The 16,726-nt window shown below is 71.7% G+C and overlaps 3 protein-coding genes across 3 annotated transcripts; 1 reads left to right on the top strand and 2 right to left on the bottom strand.

Moving 5' to 3' along the window:
- Nucleotides 1-577: 577 nt before the first annotated feature.
- AURANDRAFT_61034 (expressed protein) lies at nucleotides 578-910 on the bottom strand (the record flags this gene model as incomplete). The annotated part of the gene is made up of 1 exon (XM_009034701.1): nucleotides 578-910. One exon carries the CDS (start codon nucleotides 908-910, stop codon nucleotides 578-580), a length of 333 nt encoding a protein of 110 aa, XP_009032949.1.
- Nucleotides 911-2,921: 2,011 nt separating this feature from the next.
- AURANDRAFT_20567 (hypothetical protein) lies at nucleotides 2,922-3,215 on the bottom strand (the record flags this gene model as incomplete). The annotated part of the gene is made up of 1 exon (XM_009034700.1): nucleotides 2,922-3,215. The coding sequence occupies one exon, from the start codon at nucleotides 3,213-3,215 to the stop codon at nucleotides 2,922-2,924; it is 294 nt and encodes a 97-aa protein (XP_009032948.1).
- Nucleotides 3,216-10,385: 7,170 nt separating this feature from the next.
- On the top strand, nucleotides 10,386-10,562 carry AURANDRAFT_19631 (hypothetical protein; the record flags this gene model as incomplete). The annotated part of the gene is made up of 1 exon (XM_009035245.1): nucleotides 10,386-10,562. A coding segment is annotated over one exon (177 nt), but the record flags the coding sequence as incomplete, so codon positions are not given.
- Between the last annotated feature and the right edge of the window lie 6,164 nt (nucleotides 10,563-16,726).

The following is a 16,726-nucleotide window of genomic DNA, read 5'->3' as shown; positions in this document are numbered from 1 at the left end:
GGGGCGACGCGGCCGCGCAAATGAAAACTGCGTTTTTGCTTGAAACTCAGGAAAAATCTGAAGAAGCGTTCCGGTACTACGCGCTCGCGGCGGATCAAGGCCATATCGCTGGGGAGTTTTGCCTTGGCTGCTGTTACATGGACGGAGAAGGCACGGAAGTCGACTTCGGCAAAGCCAGATACTGGTTCGAGCGCGCCGCTGCCAAGGGCCACGAGAGAGCTACAAGGTGCCTCGCGCGCCTCGACGCGCGAGTGTAGCCTAAGTCTCTACGGCCCCGCGCCGCGGTCGCACGCCGACGAGGTCCGCGCGCGCATCGCGGCGGAACACGAAGCCGCCCGCGTGCGGCGCGAGGCGAAGGCTATCTCGCGCGCGCAGCCGCCAAGGGCCACGAGCACGCTCAAGCCACCCTCGACCATATCGAGGAAGCCGGCCGCGCTGTAGAAGAAGAAAAGTAACTAAGCGACCACCCCCCACACACACCCAAGAAACGCAAGGTCCAGAAGCGGAGTTTACAACCTCGCGCGCGCGAGCGGGGGCTTCGCGGGGAGCGCCCGCGCGCGCGGCCAAAAAGCGCCGCCTACTTGGAGTTCTCCTCGCGCCACTTCTCGAGGGCCGACTTCCAGCCCTTGGGGTAGACGGAGGCCTGCATGTGCCAGCCCTCCTTGAACCAGCGGCCGAAGATGGGCCCCATCTTCGACTCGTCGGGGCGGAAGTCGCCCGCGCAGCGGAGGTTGATGTCGTCGGGGTCGAAGCCGAGCTGGGCCTGGATGATGTGCTTGAGGTCGAGGACGTCGTAGTCGTACTCGATGGGGATCTGGAAGGGCGCGAACGACGTGTAGTTGCCGTCGCTGCCCTCCGGGCCGACGCCCATGACCATGATGTAGCGGTTGTCGTCGTCGAGGTGGTACATGGGCACCTGCTTCTCGAGCACGGCGCTGGGATCGTCGACGACCGGCATGGCTGCCTGGGGGACGCGGCGTTTCTTGTTTGTCGGGGCGTTTCGACGCGCGTTTTCGATGCGGCGGAGTGCTCTCCCGCGGCGCGCGGCGCGGGCGGCGCGGTCCGGCGCGGCGCGCGGGAGGCGTCGGCGGGCCCGGGCGCGCGGCGGAAGCGACGCGACGCGCGCGCCCCCGGCGTCGGACGCTGCCGCTCGCTTTGCCTGAGACGACTCGGAAACGCTGTCGCAGCAAAAGACGTCGATGAGTCGACAGACGCGGTGGGTTAATGTCGACATCATATCCACACGCACCATCCAGCGGCTCTGGCGGGACATGGGCAGCATGTGCTCCTAGTTCTGGGCTCGCCCCTCCCCCCCCTCCGCCGACCATGGCGCTCCGGGCGCTGCTCCTCTGCGCCCTGCTCCCCCGCACGACGCCGAGCACCCCGACGTTACAACCGACGACCGACGAGGCCTGCCCCGCGCCGACGTCCCTGGACTGCGCCGGCGGCCTGCGGAGCAGCGTCATGATCGCCGCGTCGGAGTCCGGCGCCCTGCGCGAGTCCTGCCCCGGCACGGCGCGCTTCCTGAGGCCGGACCCGCTGACCGGCGCCGTCCTCGAGATCTGCGGATCGCATCCCAACGGCACGCGCACGGCCCCCCGGAGCCTGCCCGTGAGCGACTGCGGCGAGGCGCACATCGGCGGCATCGCCGTCGACCACCCGCGGCGCGAGGCCTACTACACGACGGGCGGCGCGCTGCGCAAGCTCGGCCTCGACGCGCCGGGCGACTCCGAGGTCGCCGCGGCGCTCGGCGTCGTCGTCGTCCGGGGCCAGAATTTTGGGAAAGACGCCGACGACCTGCGCAACGTCGCGCTCCGGGGTTTGGACTGCCCCCGCGCCGCCCTGACCTGGGTCTCCGAGTTCGAGGTCCGCTGCGTCGTCTCCGACCCGTCCTTGGCCGGGCCGCGCGCGTCCGAGCTCCGGCCGTCCTGCGTCACCGTGACGACGAAATCCGGCGGCGCCGGGTCTTCGGAGTCGCGCACGACCGCCGAGTACCGCAGGGCCGAGTACGGCGCGGCCGCGGGGCCCGCGGTCTTCGACGTCGAAGTGTTAAACGGCGGCGGCTTCGCGCTCCGCGCGCGCGCGGTCGCCGTCGACGACGGCGGCCCGCGCGTCTTCTTCTCGTCTTTAGGGAGCGACGACGGCGACGTCTACGGCGGCGTGCTCGTCTACGAGGACGGCGCGCTCGCGGTCGCGCTCGAAGGCGCGCCGCGCGTCCACGGCCTCGCCTTCGAGGCCGACGCCGACGCCTGCGGCGGCGGCTGGCTCTACTACGCCGACGCGTCGCGGTCGTTGATCGCGCGGCGGCCCGCGTGCCCCGCGAGCTACGGCGCGCCCGGCGACGCGCACGAGCGCGTGCTCGCGTCGGGGCTATCGGAGCCCCGGGGCCTGGCGTTGGACCCCCACGTCGAGAAGGCCGGCGACGCCCGCACGCTCTACGCGACGGCGAACACGAGGGTCGTGCGCCTCGACGCGTCGGAAACGGATTCGTTTGACGTCGTCCACTCCGGCATGTCGCACAGCGCGCCCGACGGCGTCCTCGTCCTGCCCCTCGCGCCGGGGAAGACGTCGAGCCGCGGCGACCGGTCCCTGCGGCTCCTCTGGCTCGACGCGAACAAGCCCGGCGTGCGGGCCGCGACGGCGGCGGGCACGCGGCCGGGCTATTTGCCGACGCCGCCGGACCCGCTCCGCTTCCCGCGGGCCCTCGCGCTCGACCCGGCCGACGGCGAGCTGCTCATCGGCGAGTGGCTCGGCCGCATCTGGAAGGCGCCGCCGTCCATGGCCGCCGCGCTGCTCCTCCGCGACGACGACTCGACCGCGGCCGCCGCGTCCGTCCGCGCGACGCTCGACGACGAGGAGCGGTCCCGGGCCCGGCTCCAGACCGCGCTCTACACCCTCCTCAAGCTCTAGGGAGTACCGTTTTATTGCCGAGCGACGACGCGCGCCCACCAGGTCCCCGGCGTCGCGAGCGACGGCCGCGGCGCGGCGGCCGCGACGACGGGCGACGCCCAGGCGCCGGGCGCCGCCCAGGGCGCGGGCCAGGCGCCCGGGCCCGGGGGGGCGGCGGCCCAGCCGCCGGGCGCCGCGGCGAGCGTCGCGAAGCCCTGGCGCTGCTTGTGCCGCGGCGACTTCTTGCAGCGCACGTAGAGCCGCCCCTTGCGGCGGACCATGTAGCAGTGCTCGCACATGAGCTTCACGGCGGACTTGATCTTCATCGCGGCGCGGGGGAGGGGCGGGCGGGGGCGGCGCGGCGAATCGAGGACGGGTTGGCCCCAGACACCTCGCGGTGAATCGAGGACGCCGTCGAGGCTGAGCTCAGGCAGACGAGGCAACATAGCGGACGGTTACTGCATCGTGCCCTCGACGGTGAAGTGTGCGGCCGCGGCTAGCGCGCTGGGCTGGTTCGACTCCGGGCGTCGTTGCCAGCCCAGCGTCTCCCACCATGCAGCGCAACGGGTCGGCGAGCGACGTGCTCGACAAGGCGCGCCGGGCGGCGACCTCGTCCCAGGGGCGGTCGCTGAAGCGCAGCGAGACGGCGCCCCAGCCGCTGCAGCCCCTCTACGGCGTCGCGGACACGCTCCTCCACACCTTCCCGACGCTGAAACGGAGCGCCGTCCTCGACGAGACGCCCAAGGGCACGCCGCGCGGCGCGAAGAAGCTCAAGGACCGCAAGAAGTTCCGGCCCACCGCGACGGCGGCGGCCGCGCTCGCGGCGCCGTCCGGCGAAGACGTCGTCCGCTACTTCGCGACGCACGGCAGCGAGGGCATGATCAAGTTCGTGCCCCTCGTCGGCGAGGCGGGTCTGCGGGAAGAAAAGCGGCGGCGCGAGCTCTGGAACGAGAGCCGCCACCGGTCCAAGGACGGCCTCGGGACGTCGGGCTCCGAACTCGCGAGCCGCCCGTCCACGACGTCCCGCCCCGCGACCCGGGAGGCCCCGCCGAGCCCCGCCGTCGTCAAGCGGTCCCTCGCGCCGTTGCCGGAGTCCGTGGCGAAGCTGCCCGTGCGGGACCGCGTCGTCCACGACTTCGCGCCCTACAGCTTGCGCCGCGTGTCCTACGAGCAGGCGGCCGTCGCGACGCGGCGCAAGGCGAACACGGTCTTCTCCATGACGCCCCAGGCCTTGGTCCAGCTCGTGCCGGGCCCGGCGGAGGTCACGTCCCTCGTGGACTGGCGCTGGGAGGCCACGTGCTTCCGGACGCTGCGGTCGTCGTTCAAGTTCTTTCGCTACGCGCGCGAGCTTCGGTGCTTCTTTCGCTGGCGCAACTACAGCCGCGTGGCCTGCTTCGAGCGCCTCAAGGCGTCCTTCCGGAGCCGCTTCCTCCTCGCGCGCGAGTCCTTCTGCGGGCCGACGATGGATCTGTTGAGCGCGGCGCACCACATGCGGACGGCCGAGCTCCTGGACCTGAGCCCCGGCGGGCCCAAGGAGGACGACGACGACGACGCGAGCGAGGGCGCGGCGCTCTCCGACGACGACGACGACGAGCGGACGCGCGGCGACTACGCCGCGGAGCGCAACTTCGAGCAGGACCCGCTCAACGAGAACGACGCGGACTCGCTCTTCGAGGCGGGCGTGCGCCGCGACTACATGTACCTCTGCCCGGCCGCGCGGACGCGCAAGAAGGCCCTGCGGGCCATGGGCGCCGCGCGGGACGCGGCCAAGTCCAAGGCGCTCAAGGTCTCGGAGCCCGCCGCGGGGCGGCCGCTCATCGAGCAACCGAAGAAGCTCACGGCGCGCGCGCGGCGCGTCACGGAGGAGAAGAAAAAGTCCCAGGGCCTGATGCGGGCCATCGACATCGGCGTCTTCGAGAAGAAGCAGGTGCTCCAGAACGACCGGGCCGCGCAGTTCCTGGAGCAGTGCGTCGACCGCGCGGCGAACGCCGTGCAGCGCGCGCGCGACGCCGCGTGGACCCTGGTCCGCCGCGACGACGAGGCGCGCGCGAAGCGCGAGGAGGAGCTGGCCATCGCCCGCGGCGGCGGCATCGGCGCGTCCGGCGGCGCCGCGCACCGCAAGGACCAGTCCATCTCCGAGGAGAAGCGCGAGAAGGAGGAACGGGCGAAGTTGCGGGACCAGGAGCGCGACGAGAAGGTCCTGGTGGGCTCCCTGGTCATGCTCGCGGACGTCGTGGTGACGGAGTCGCTGGCCATCGCCTGCGCGTCCATGGGCACGACGTTCCGCGAGCGCCTCGAGCGGTCGCGCGAGACGAACCAGGGCATGTTCGAGGTCCAGCTCAGCTTCGCGCCGCCGGCTTTGGGCGTCGAGGAGGCGTCCGTCGCACCGCGGGGCCTGAGCGACCCCAAGTTCAAGGGCGGGCTCCACGAGAAGCACGCGCAGTCCGAGCCCGGCGAGAAGGAGGCGAGCCCCGACTGGACGGACGAGGACTGGACGGCGAACGCGGGCGGCATCAGCGCGGACATGGTCGCCAAGGCCGTCGAGACCATGGACCCGGCCTGCGCGTCCGCGGACGCGTCCGCGGACGCGCGCGAGGACGCGCGGTTGGCCGAGGAGCGCCGCGACACGGGCGGCACCGTGTTCACGCCGAACTGCACGGAGGTCCGCGAGACGGCGTCCTTCGTCGTCCACGGCGCCGTCGAGGTCGTCGACAACATCGTCTCCATCAAGTCCATGTGGCCCTTCTGCGACGATTTGCGGGCGTCCAAGGCCGGCGACGCCGCGGCCATGGCGGCGCGCGCGCGCGGCGACTCCGAGCGGCGGATCCACAAGGCGTGGCTCGAGGCCGCCGAGGCCGTGGAGCGCGAGAACGCGGAGCGCATCAAGCGGCGCGACGCGCGGCGGCGGGCGCGCGAGCGGCTCCAGAAGGAGGGCGTCGCCGCGCCCGCGCTCGACGACGGCGCGTCCGGCGGCGGCGACAGCCGCGGCTCCGGCGGCGGCGGCCTCGAGGGCGCGGAGTCGCGGCCGGAGACGGCGGCGAGCCGCGGCGACGACGGCGCGACGCCGCCGACCGTCTCCTTCGCCGAGTCGCCCGCGAGGGGGCCGGGCGCGCCCGACGAGGAAAGCTTCCTCACGCAGACGGACGCCGGCGAGCTCGTCGCGGGCCGGGAGCCGCCGCGCGGCGCGGGGACGCCCCCGACGCCCGGCACGCCGCCGGGGTCCGCGGGCGTCGCCGACACGACGCTCCACGGCGGCGACGGCGACGGTGATATTTATATGCAGTCGCTCGAGGACTCGTTCCGCCCGAACTCGCGCCAGTCCAACGGCGCCGTCGCGCGCATCATGCGGACCAAAAAAGCCTTCCAGCGCGACCTCAAGGCCATCGACCGCGAGATCCGCGAGTCGTTCCACGAGGGGACGACGTACGCGCGGTCGCTCGACGCGCTGCGGTCCGTCTTCGACTCGGTCGAGGTCCGGAGCCCCGCGCCCGCGGAGGACTCGGAGGAATTCGGCGTCCTGCTCAAGCGCCACGCGCGCAAGCCCCACTCCTGGCGCTATCTGGCCGTGACGGCCGCGACGGACGCGCGGGCCGTCGCGAGAGACGCGGCCCGGCTCTGCCGCTGGCGCCTCGAGCTGTCGCGCGCGCAGCCCCGGGGCGCGTGCGGCTCCATCGAGTGCGTCACGCGCAAGCTGCGCCAGCGCCTCGCCCAGATGGCGCGCGCGCGACGCGCGGCGATCCGCTCCGCCGCGCGGCGGTGCGCGCGGTTCCACGCGCTCGTGGCCATCTCCGCGTTCCGGACCGCGCGGGGCCTCCTCGACGAGCAGCCCCAGGTCCTGCGGGCCTACGCCAAGCACGCGGCCACGGTGGTCAGCACGCGCGCCTTTGGGTGGAGCGCGCTCCACGCCATCGCCAAGGCCGCGAAGCGCGTCGCGGAGCTGACGGCGTCGGAGGCCATCGCGAGCGACGCGTTCGACCCGACGGTCGCGGGCGAGGACATGATGGGCCTCGAGGAGAAGGAGGCGGAGCAGAAGCAGCTGGCCCTGTTGTTGGGCGACGACGCGCAGAAGCTCTCCTTCGAGACGAAGCTGTACTTGACGGAGTTGCGGGACGAGGAGAAATCCCAAAAACGCGCGGAGCTCGCGCACATCTCCTGGCGCACGGGGCGGCTCCGCAGCGCCCACCAGGAGGTCGACTCCGAGGTCCACAAGTGCGGCAACCAGGCCGCGTCCCTCGCGCGCGCGCTGTCCGGGCCGCGCTTCGCGGCTGCCGAGGACGACCGCTACGGCGAGCCCGTGCGCGTGCTCGACGACATGGACGGCCAGCGGCGCAAGCTCCAGAACGTCGAGGAGTGGCGGCAGAAGCTCGTGGATCTGCGGGCCCTGCTCGACTTCATCGCCCAGGAGTGCGAGCTCACGACGGGCCAGAAGCTGCTCATCCTGTCGAGCGGCGAGAACCTGGAGGAGGCGATCCACGAATTGCAGAACTCGTCGAACGAGCAGATGAAGAAGATGCTGCCCCGGGGCGTGAGCGAGGGCCTGCTCAAGGGCAGCGACGATTCGTCCAACGGGTCGCGCGAGGCGGCGCCGGACGCCATCAAGTCGAAGAACGAGCACGCGCGGCGCGTCGACTTGGTGCTGACGGCGGACGCGCGCGCCGCGCGCGTCTTCTTCGGCCGGTCCCAGCTCCTGTGGACCATGATCACGCGCTGGCAGGACATCCACGACTCCTGGGTGTCCCAGCCCCTGTCGAGCTTCGACGCCGAGGAGCTCGACGCGGAGAGCCGCTTGTTCGCGCGCGAGTCCACCGCCCTCGAGATGCGGCTCCACGCGGAGCCGAGCGACGACGCGGACTACAAGGGCGTCATCCACCACGCCGCCGGCGACGAGGACGAGGAGCGCACGCCCGGGGCGGCGATCCTGCCGCGGGCCGGCGGCGCCGCGCGGCGCCTGGTCGCGGAGACGCACGCGTTCCGCGCGCTCGCGCCGATCTGTGCCGAAACCAACCACTGGTTTGGGTGGTCTGACCAAACTTGAGAATTCTCTAGCTCGGTCAAATCGAAGTCGATTCGGCTGATTTTTGGACGGATCGATCGCTCTCGTCGAGTTCTCGAAGCACAGTGAAAGAGTCTGGTCCAAATCGTTCGAATACGCTCACATTGAAGTCGGGTTGAAGATTTGGTTTCGGCACAGGCGCCGATCGTGCTCGAGCTCAAGAACCCGAATTTACGGAAGCGCCACTGGGCGCGCATCGCCATGGAGGTCGTGCCGGGCACGGCGGCGCCCCTGGTCTTCGACCCGGACAAGACGTCGCTCGGCGACCTCTTCGACTGCGGCATCTCGAAGCACCGCGACATCATCACGAAAGTCGCGACGGACGCGACGGCCGAGGCGCAGATCGAGCTGTCCATCCACGCGCTCGACGCGGCCTGGGAGGCCACGGTGTTGCCGGTGTTAAAGATCGACCTCAACGAGCACAACTCGTCGTCGAGCGACGACGCGTCGACGTCGAGCGACGAGCCGCCGCCGGCCGGGACCAACGGAGAGCCCGCGGCGCCGGACACGATCTACGAGCTCGGCCCGCTCGACGACGTCGCGAACCTGGCCAACGACCACCGCGCGGCCTTCCGGGCCATCGCCATGGGCGAGCACGGCATGGCGCTGAAGCCGCTCATCACCGTCTGGCGCCAGCGCCTCGACCGGCTCACGGACGCGCTCCGCGCGGCGGACGACCTCGACCGGAAGCAGCGCGCGCTCAAGCCCATGCTCGCCGGCGAGCGCGAGGGCGCCCTCGCCCACGCCTGGGCGCGCTTCAACAACGTCCACAACCGCTGGCACGAATTACTGAAAGAGATCCACGGCGACCCGCGGCCCATGCGTTTGATCTCGCCGCCCGCCGAGGCGCCGGAGGACCCGAAGCAAAAGGAGAAGCGCCGGTCCCACAAGGCGCCGAAGCACCGCGCGCGGGGCGGCCGGCCCCCGGAGCTCGACGCGCACCGCGGGAGCAAAGGGGGCGACGCGCCGGGAGAGACGCCCGAGGACGCGCGACGGCGCCGCGACTCCGCGGCGCTCGCGGGCTTTTTGAACATGCCCGAGCCGCCGAGCGACCTCAAGCTCAAGCAGTGGAAGCTCGACGTGGAAGTGTTGGACGAAATCAAGGCCGAGCTCAAGGACCACCTCGAGATGAAAAGGGTGGCGTTCCCGCGGTTCTACTACCTCTCGGACCTCGACCTCATCTCCGCGCTGGGCAACCTGCGGAACCAGGGGTCCCAGACCTTGAGCCACGTCGTCCTCGCATTACCGGCCCTCTTCGACGCCGTCGTCACGCTGGACCGGTCCCTGGAGCCCGAGTCCGACGGCGACGCCAACTCCGCGAACTCGTCGGAAAAGGGCGGCCGGCCGGGCTCGTCGGAAAGCTCTTCCGCGCCCAAGGGCGCCATGTCCATGTTGTTGGGCAATTTGAAGGAGGCGCGGCCGAGCCTGAGCGACGCGGAGAAGCGGCGGAAGCGGAGCGAGCGCAAGGCTTCCAAAAGACGGAGCGGCCGCAAGTCCGCGACGGGCCGGCGGCGCCAAAAACCCCAAAAAATCGGCGCGCTCGTCGACGCCCACGGCGAGCGCCTGATCCTGCCGAACCCCGTCGAGGTCTACGGCGGCGTCGAGGTCTGGCTGCGCGAGCTCGAGCGCGAGATGCGCGAGGCGCTCCGCGCGTCCTTCGCCGCCGTCGTCCGGCGCCAGCGGCAAGAAAAAAAGCGGTCGAAGCGGCGGACGTCGCGGAGCCCGGAGGCCGTCGCGCCCTGCCAGATCACGTTATTGTGCGAGCGCATGCGCTGGACGGAAGACGTCGGCGATGCTTTATCGACGAGCTTCCGGCGGGGGTCCTGCGAGCCCTGCGACGAGTGCTTCGCCAAGTACCGCGACGAGGCCGAGCGGAAGGCGCGCGCGATCCGCGAGGGCGCCGTGCGCCTCGCGCCCGGCGAGGAGCCGCCGGAGTTTCGCGACGACGAGCGCGCGCGGCGCTCCGGCGACGAGGCGCTCGTGCTCCTCGCGCTCCAGCATCGCGACGTCGCCGACGACGTCGCGAGGGCCGCGCCGCACATGAGGGGCCTCGACGACTACGCCTGGCAGTCCAAGCTCCGCTTCTACCCCGCGGGCACGCTGGAGGCCCGGAGCCGCATGTCGAAGATCGGCGGCCACATCGGCCGGCGCACGTCGGAGATGATCGTGCCCACGGCCGCGTCCGGCTCCGCGACGAAGAGCGGCTCGGACCTGTGTGGAATTCAAATCTTCAACCCGACTTCAATGTGCGCGCAATCGAACGATTTGGACCAGATTCTTTCGCTGTGCTTCGAGAACTCGACAAGAGCAATCGATTCGTCTAAAAATCAGCCGAATCGACTTCGATTTGACCGAGCTAGAGAATTCTCAAGTTTGGCCAGGACCACCCAAACCAGTGGTTGAATTCCACACAGGCTCGGACCTCGGCGTCGTCGCGCGGCAGATGAACGCGGTGCTGCCCGTGGGCGTCGAGTACGTCGGGTCGGCGCCGCGCACGGTCGTCACGCCGCTGGGCGCGCGCTGCGTCCTGGGCCTCACGACGGCGATCCAGGCCTTGCGGGGCGTCGCGGTCGTCGGGCCCCACGGCGTCGGCAAGGCGGAGATCTGCAAGGACCTGGCGAACACGCTCATGAGCCGCTGCGTGTCGCGGGCGCCCTCGGACTTTGGCACGCAGCACGAGAACGCGGTCAAGGCCATCAACCACATGTTCGCGGGGACGGCCGCGACGGGCGCGTGGCTCGTGCTCGGCCTCGGCGGTCTGGGCCACAAGGAGGGGGGCCACCGCTACGTGTCGCGCATCCTGGGCGCCGTCGCGGCGCACCTCCAGCTGCTCATGGGCGCCGTGGCCATGCGCGCGAACACGGTCAAGTTCGCGGGCAAGGACGTGCCGCTCAAGTCGTTCGTGAGGTCCGGGTCCGAGAAGGGCGAGACGGACGAGGACTACGTGTCCTACAGCGGCATGCCGCTCATCGCCGTGACCGTGTCGCCGCCGCGGGGCGTGTCGCCCCTGAACCACTCCATCGCCATGATCCTACGGCCCGTGGTCCTCGCCGCGCCGGACGTCGCGTCCGTCGTCGCGGGCACGCTCGTCTCGCGCGGCTTCCGCATGGCCGCGGCCAAGGCCTACGCGGCGTCGCTGGCGACGCTCCTACGCTTGGCCCAGGACACGGAGCTCGGCGAGCGGAGCGACGGCGCCAAGGGCGCGCAGCTCCAGGCGCGCTGGGGCCTCCGGACGGCCATGTCCGTCGTCAAGGAGGCGGACGCGATCCTGCGGACGGGTGACCTCGTGTCCATGCGGCGGCCCTTCCAGTCCAACCAGGAGACGGAGGCCGAGGACGAGCGCCAGGAGCGCGCGGCGCTGGCCATGGCCGCGAAGCGCATGCTGCTGCGGTCCCTGCGGAACTCGGGCGACGACGAGGCGACGATGACGGAGCTGATCCGGACGATGCTCCCGCGCGACGACGAGGCCATCGGCGACGGCGAGCAGATCGCGCTCCAGGACCGCGAGGACGCCGCGGCCCGAGCCGTCGAGGACCGGTTCCACGAGCTCGCGGGCGGGCCGCCGTCGCCGCCGCAGCTCGCGGCCGCGCTCGCCGTCGGCGACGCCGCGGCCGTCGCGACGGGCGTCGCCGTCGTCGGCCCCGCGGGCTGCGGCAAGTCGACGGCGCTCCGCGCGGCGGCGCTGCGGCGGGACGTGCCGACGCGCGTGCTCTACGTGGCGCCGGGCGCGCTCAACCTCGAGGACTGCTTCGGCGGGTCCAGCGGGAGCAGCGGCTGCCTCGTGTCGCGGTTCTCCCAGTTAGCGGACGCGCGCGCGGCCGCGGGCGGCGGCGACGCCTGGGTCGTTCTAGACGGCAACGTCGAACGCCACTGGACGGAGGACTTGACGGTGCAGCTCGACCGCATCGCGGACCGCGCGGACCACGGCGCGTCGCCGCGCCGCGCCGCGTGGGAATCAAATCTTCAACCCGACTTCAATTTTAGCGAAATTGAACATCGGACCAGACGTTTCAACCGTGCTTCGAGAACTCGACGAGAGCGATCGATTCGTCCAAAAATCAGCCAAAAGGACGTCGATTTGGCCGAGCTAGAGAGCTCTGAAATTTGGTTGGGATAACCAGCTCACTGGTTGATTTCCACGCAGGTGCCGCGTCTTGCTCGAGACGGACGCGCTCGCGGACTCGTCGCCGTCCATGGTGAGCCGCGTCGGCGTCGTCCACCTGTGCGGTTTTTCATTACCCTACGAAGGGTGCGACAAGCCCTGCGCGAAGCGCGCGGCCGCGTGGGTCGCGCGGAATTTAAGGCCCAAGTTGTCCGGCACGGCGACGTTGGTCGCCGTCGCGGACGCGCTCGACGACCTGCTGGAGGACTGTCCATTGGACGACGCCATCGGCCTCGCGCGGCGCCTCGACGAGCGGCGCTATTTCGGCTTCGAGTACGCGCTGGAGGCGAAGTTCGACGACGACGCGCCGGAGCTGCCGCAGCACTCGTCCGCGCGCTGGGGCGCGGCGGACGACGACGCGCGGCGTCTCCACGCGTGCCTCGTGCTCGTGGCGGCGTTACTGCTGCCGTCGGCGGGGTCGGATCTGGAGATCATCGGCGACGACGCGGCCGTGGCCGCGGGCGCGGCGAAGATCGCGAAGTGCGCGTTGGCCTGGGGTCTGGCCTGGGGCGTGCTCGGCACGACGCTCGCGCTCGGCGAGTCCGAGCCGGGTCTGGCGCGCCACCTCGCGGGCGACGCGGCGCGCTGGCTGCGCAAGGCCTTCGGGGGGGACGCGTTGGAGAAGGACGCGCCCCTGTGGGGCGCGTGCGCGGGGCGCGCGCCGCGGCCGGACCTCTTCGCGTTCGCCAAGTGGGAAACGTTGGCGGCGCTGCGCATGGAGGCCTTCGAGGTGGCGAGCCCCGCGGCGCCGCGGTCGCCCAAGGATCTCGAGGCGCTCCACGTGCCCACGCCGCGCGACGAGCGCGTGCTCTTCGTCCTCCGGAGCCTGCTCCGGGGCGGCGTCGACGCGGAGCCCGCGAGCTGGGCGCCCGACGACGACGACCCCGACGGGTCCCAGCGGGCGCGCGGCGTCGCGTTGATCGAGGCCTACGAGCGCGGCGCGGGCGCGTCGGCCGTCGCGGCCGCGTTCGCCGCGCGCGAGTTGGCGACGGCGGGCGGCGCGGGCCACGTCGGCGCGAGGGTCGCGTCGACGTCCACGGGCACGCTGCTCCGCAACGTGCTCGCGAAGCGCCTCGTCGGCCACCGGCGGCGGCACGCCGAGGCCGCGGCGAGCGACGACCTGGAGCGGTCGCTCCTCGTGGCCCCCGAGAAGGCGGGCGCGTCCGCGGGGCGGCGCCTGCTCGTCGTCGTCGACGACGTCTCCGTGCCGCTGAGCACGCGGGACTGCCCAGACTACCTGCGGGCGCGCCACGGCACGGTCGACGAGTCCGTGCGGTCCCTGCTGGACCACGGCCACTGGCAGGGCAGGAAAAGAGAGCGAAATTCCCAACTTCAAAGGCTCCGATCTCGGCCGTTTTCCACTCGTTTCGGCTGATTTTTGGACGAGCGATCATCTCTCGGAACGGTCTCGAAGCATGGACGCTTTTTCCGGAACGCGCGCGCGCGGAACACTCATGTTGAAGAGAACTTGAATCACCCTTTTCCTGCCCAGGCCACTGGCACGACTCCGCGCTCGAGGAGCCCGCCGTCGCGGACATCGAGTCCAACGGCCTCGTGTCGCCGAACCGGCGGCGGCTCCACGGCGTTCTCGTCTTGGCCGTGGCGTCGCAGCACGGCCACCAGGCGGTGGACGCGCGGGGCCGGCGCCACCTGCCGCCGGTCGCCGTCGCGCCGCCGAACCGCGCGGAGCTCGGCGCCGTCTTCTGCGGCGTCGTCAAGGCGTCGCTCGTGGACCGCACGCGGCGGGGTCTGGACAAGGACCTGGAGGCCGCCGCGGGGCAGGCGCTGCGGGTCTACGTGCGCATGGCGCGCTTCTCGCGGGACCGCCGCGCGGCGCACCCGCCCGCGCCGCTCTGCGTCTGGGTCCGCGTGGCCAAGGGTTTGCGGTTATTGCCGTCGTGCCACACGACGCTGAGCCTGCGGCGGGGCATCGCCCACGAGCTCTGCCGCGAGCTCCGGGACGGCCTCGTCGCGGCCGCGCGGCCCGCGTTCGACGCCGCCGTGGAGCTCGAGGGCCTCGTGCCGACGGACGATCTGCTCGTCGACGACGCGGACCCGGCGGTCTACGGCGCGCCGAACGCGCCCGTGAAGCACTACAGCCTCGTCGAGCGCGACCGCAAGTTCACCCGGGCCATGCGCGAGGACGCGGGCCACGTGAGCGGCCACGGCGCGAACGACCGCTACAACGACGACCTCGACGGCGAGGCCGACGTCTCCGACGACGAGGAGCCCACGCTCTGCAACCGCTGCGCCTTCGCGCAGCGGCTCTTCGACGCCGCCGCCGACGACGCGGGGCGGCCGCCGTCCGCGCTCGCGGTCCGCGACGCCGCGACGGGCAGGGCAGCAAAAGAGAGCGAAATTCCCAACTTCAAAGGCTCCGATCTCGGCCGTTTTCCACTCGTTTTGGCTGATTTTTGGACGAGCGATCATCTCTCGGAACGGCCTCCAAGCGTGGATACTTTTTCGAAACGCGCGCGCGCGGAACACTCACGTTGAAGCGACGTTGAATCACGCTTTTGCTGCCCAGGCGACGGGCCACGCGCGGAACGTCGCGCGCGCCGCGCGCGCGCTCAGCGCGGGCACGGTCCTCGTGCAGGTCGGCGAGCGGGGCGTCGGGCGGCGGTCCGTCGTCGACGTCGCGGCGCACCTCTGCCGCTACGAGAACGTGTTCCACTCGCCGCCGCCGCCCGTCTTCAGTTCGGCGGACGCGGCGACGTACCAAGTCGACGGCCGCGGGTGCGGCGCGGTCGTCGCCGCGAGCCGCGAGAAGAACGGCGTGCGCGCCGGCCGCGACCCGGACACGACGTGGAACGAGGTCATCCGGCGGGCCTTGTTCGCCGCGGGCGGGGGGGAACCGACCATCGTCGTCATCGCGGACAGTCAGTGGGCGCACTCGGGCGTGACCGCGCGGCGCCTCGACGACCTCTTCTCCGCGGTGCACACGGGCACGGTGGCGGATTCGCGGGTCTTCCGGCCCGACGACGAGGCGCGGGTCGTGTCGGACTACCTCGACGCCCAGATCGGCGCGCAGGGCGGCAACGCGCTCGCGGCCGCGGGCGCGCGGGGCGGCGCGCAGGCCGGCGGGAACCACGTCGAGGTCGCGCTCGCGGAGTACGCCGCGCGCGTGCGCACGCACCTACGGGTCGTCGTCTGCTGCTGCGAGAGCGACCTGGCGCCCATCGCGGGCGACTCCAACTGCGCGCACCCGGCCGCGCGGCGCGCGCTCGCGGCGGTGCTGCCCTACGCGGCCGTGGACCGCTTCGACGACCCGGACGAGGCGGGCTGCGAGGCGGCCGCGCGGCGCTGGCTCGGCGTGGAACGACGGAAGGACTACGACGAGCGGCTCAAGGGGCGGACGCCCCTCGTCGCGTTCGTCGCGCGGCTCAGCGACGACGACCGGAGCGGCCGCGGCGCGAAGCAGGCGAACTTGTACGAACGGGCCGCGAACGCGGGCGCGCTCATCGACAAGGCTTTGCCCTTCGCGCAGCGGCGCGACACCGCGCGGCTGTGCGTGGCGGCGTACTTCGCGGCGAAGCGCGCCGCGGCCGCGTGCGACGGCCCCGCGCGGCGCCTCGCGGCGCCGACGCCCGTCGCGCTCCGGACCCTGGTCGTCGCCGCGGTCAAGGCCGCGGTCTGGCGGGGCCTCGCGCTGTCGACGGCGTCGCGGTCCGTGACCTTCGGGCTCCGCAAGTTCTCGGAGGCGCGCGCGGCGACGGAGAATCTGGCGACGGAGGCGGAGCAGGCGAAGCTCAAGGCGAACGCGGCGTTCCAGTTCACGCAGAACTCGTCGGGGCTGCTAAGATCGTGCGCGGACGTCTTCGACGAGGTCGTCGCGCGCAAGGAGCGCGCGCGGGCCATCAAGAACCGCACGGAGAGCGCCTACAACCGGCTGTCGGCGGTGCACAAGCAGTCCCTGGGGACGAGCGTCGGCGACTACGAGGCGTCGACGGAGACGCTGACGGCCGCGGCCGCGGGCGGCGGCGGCATCGGCGACCTCCCGGCGGCGAAGCCCGTGAAGAAGATTTTGGAAGCCCTGTCGTCCCTGCTGCTCATCCAGGCGCCGTCGCCGGAAGAGGGCTGGGAGCTCTTCATACGGACGGACTTTCCCAAGCTCGTCGGCGAGTGGTACGGCCGGGCCTGCAAGGCCGCGGCGCGCGACTTCGAGGACGACAACGACGACACGCCGGGCGACACGCACGCGGAGAAGCGCCACGCGTGGGCCCACGGCGTCGCCCAGGCGGAGCGCGCGCTCGCGGACCCGTCGACCGTCGCGTCCTCCGTGAGGCGCATGGGCCAGGCGGGCCTGGCCGTCGGCGTGCCCGTCAGCGTCTGGGTCCGGTGCTGCTGCGCCGTCTGGAAGGCGCTCTGCGTGCCCCAGACGCTCGCGGCCTGGGCGTCGGCCCAGGACGCGAGGAAAGCCGACGCCGCGGCGTCCGAGAAGCACGCGCTCGAGCTCGACGCCTTCGAGGCGGCCCAGGTCGCGGAGAAGGCCGCCAAGGTCGCCGTCGTCGACGCCTGTGCCGAATTCAACCACTGGTTTGGGTGGTCCTGACCAAACTTGAGAATTCTCTAGCTCGGTCACATCGAAGTCGATTCGGCTGATTTGTGGACGAATCGATTGC

The sequence above is a fragment of the Aureococcus anophagefferens genome, assembly GCF_000186865.1.
Source record: "Aureococcus anophagefferens unplaced genomic scaffold AURANscaffold_2, whole genome shotgun sequence".
Taxonomy (NCBI): Eukaryota; class Pelagophyceae; order Pelagomonadales; family Pelagomonadaceae; genus Aureococcus; species Aureococcus anophagefferens.
Note: the sequence above shows the minus strand (reverse complement) of the source record. Positions and strands in the feature narration are given on the sequence as shown.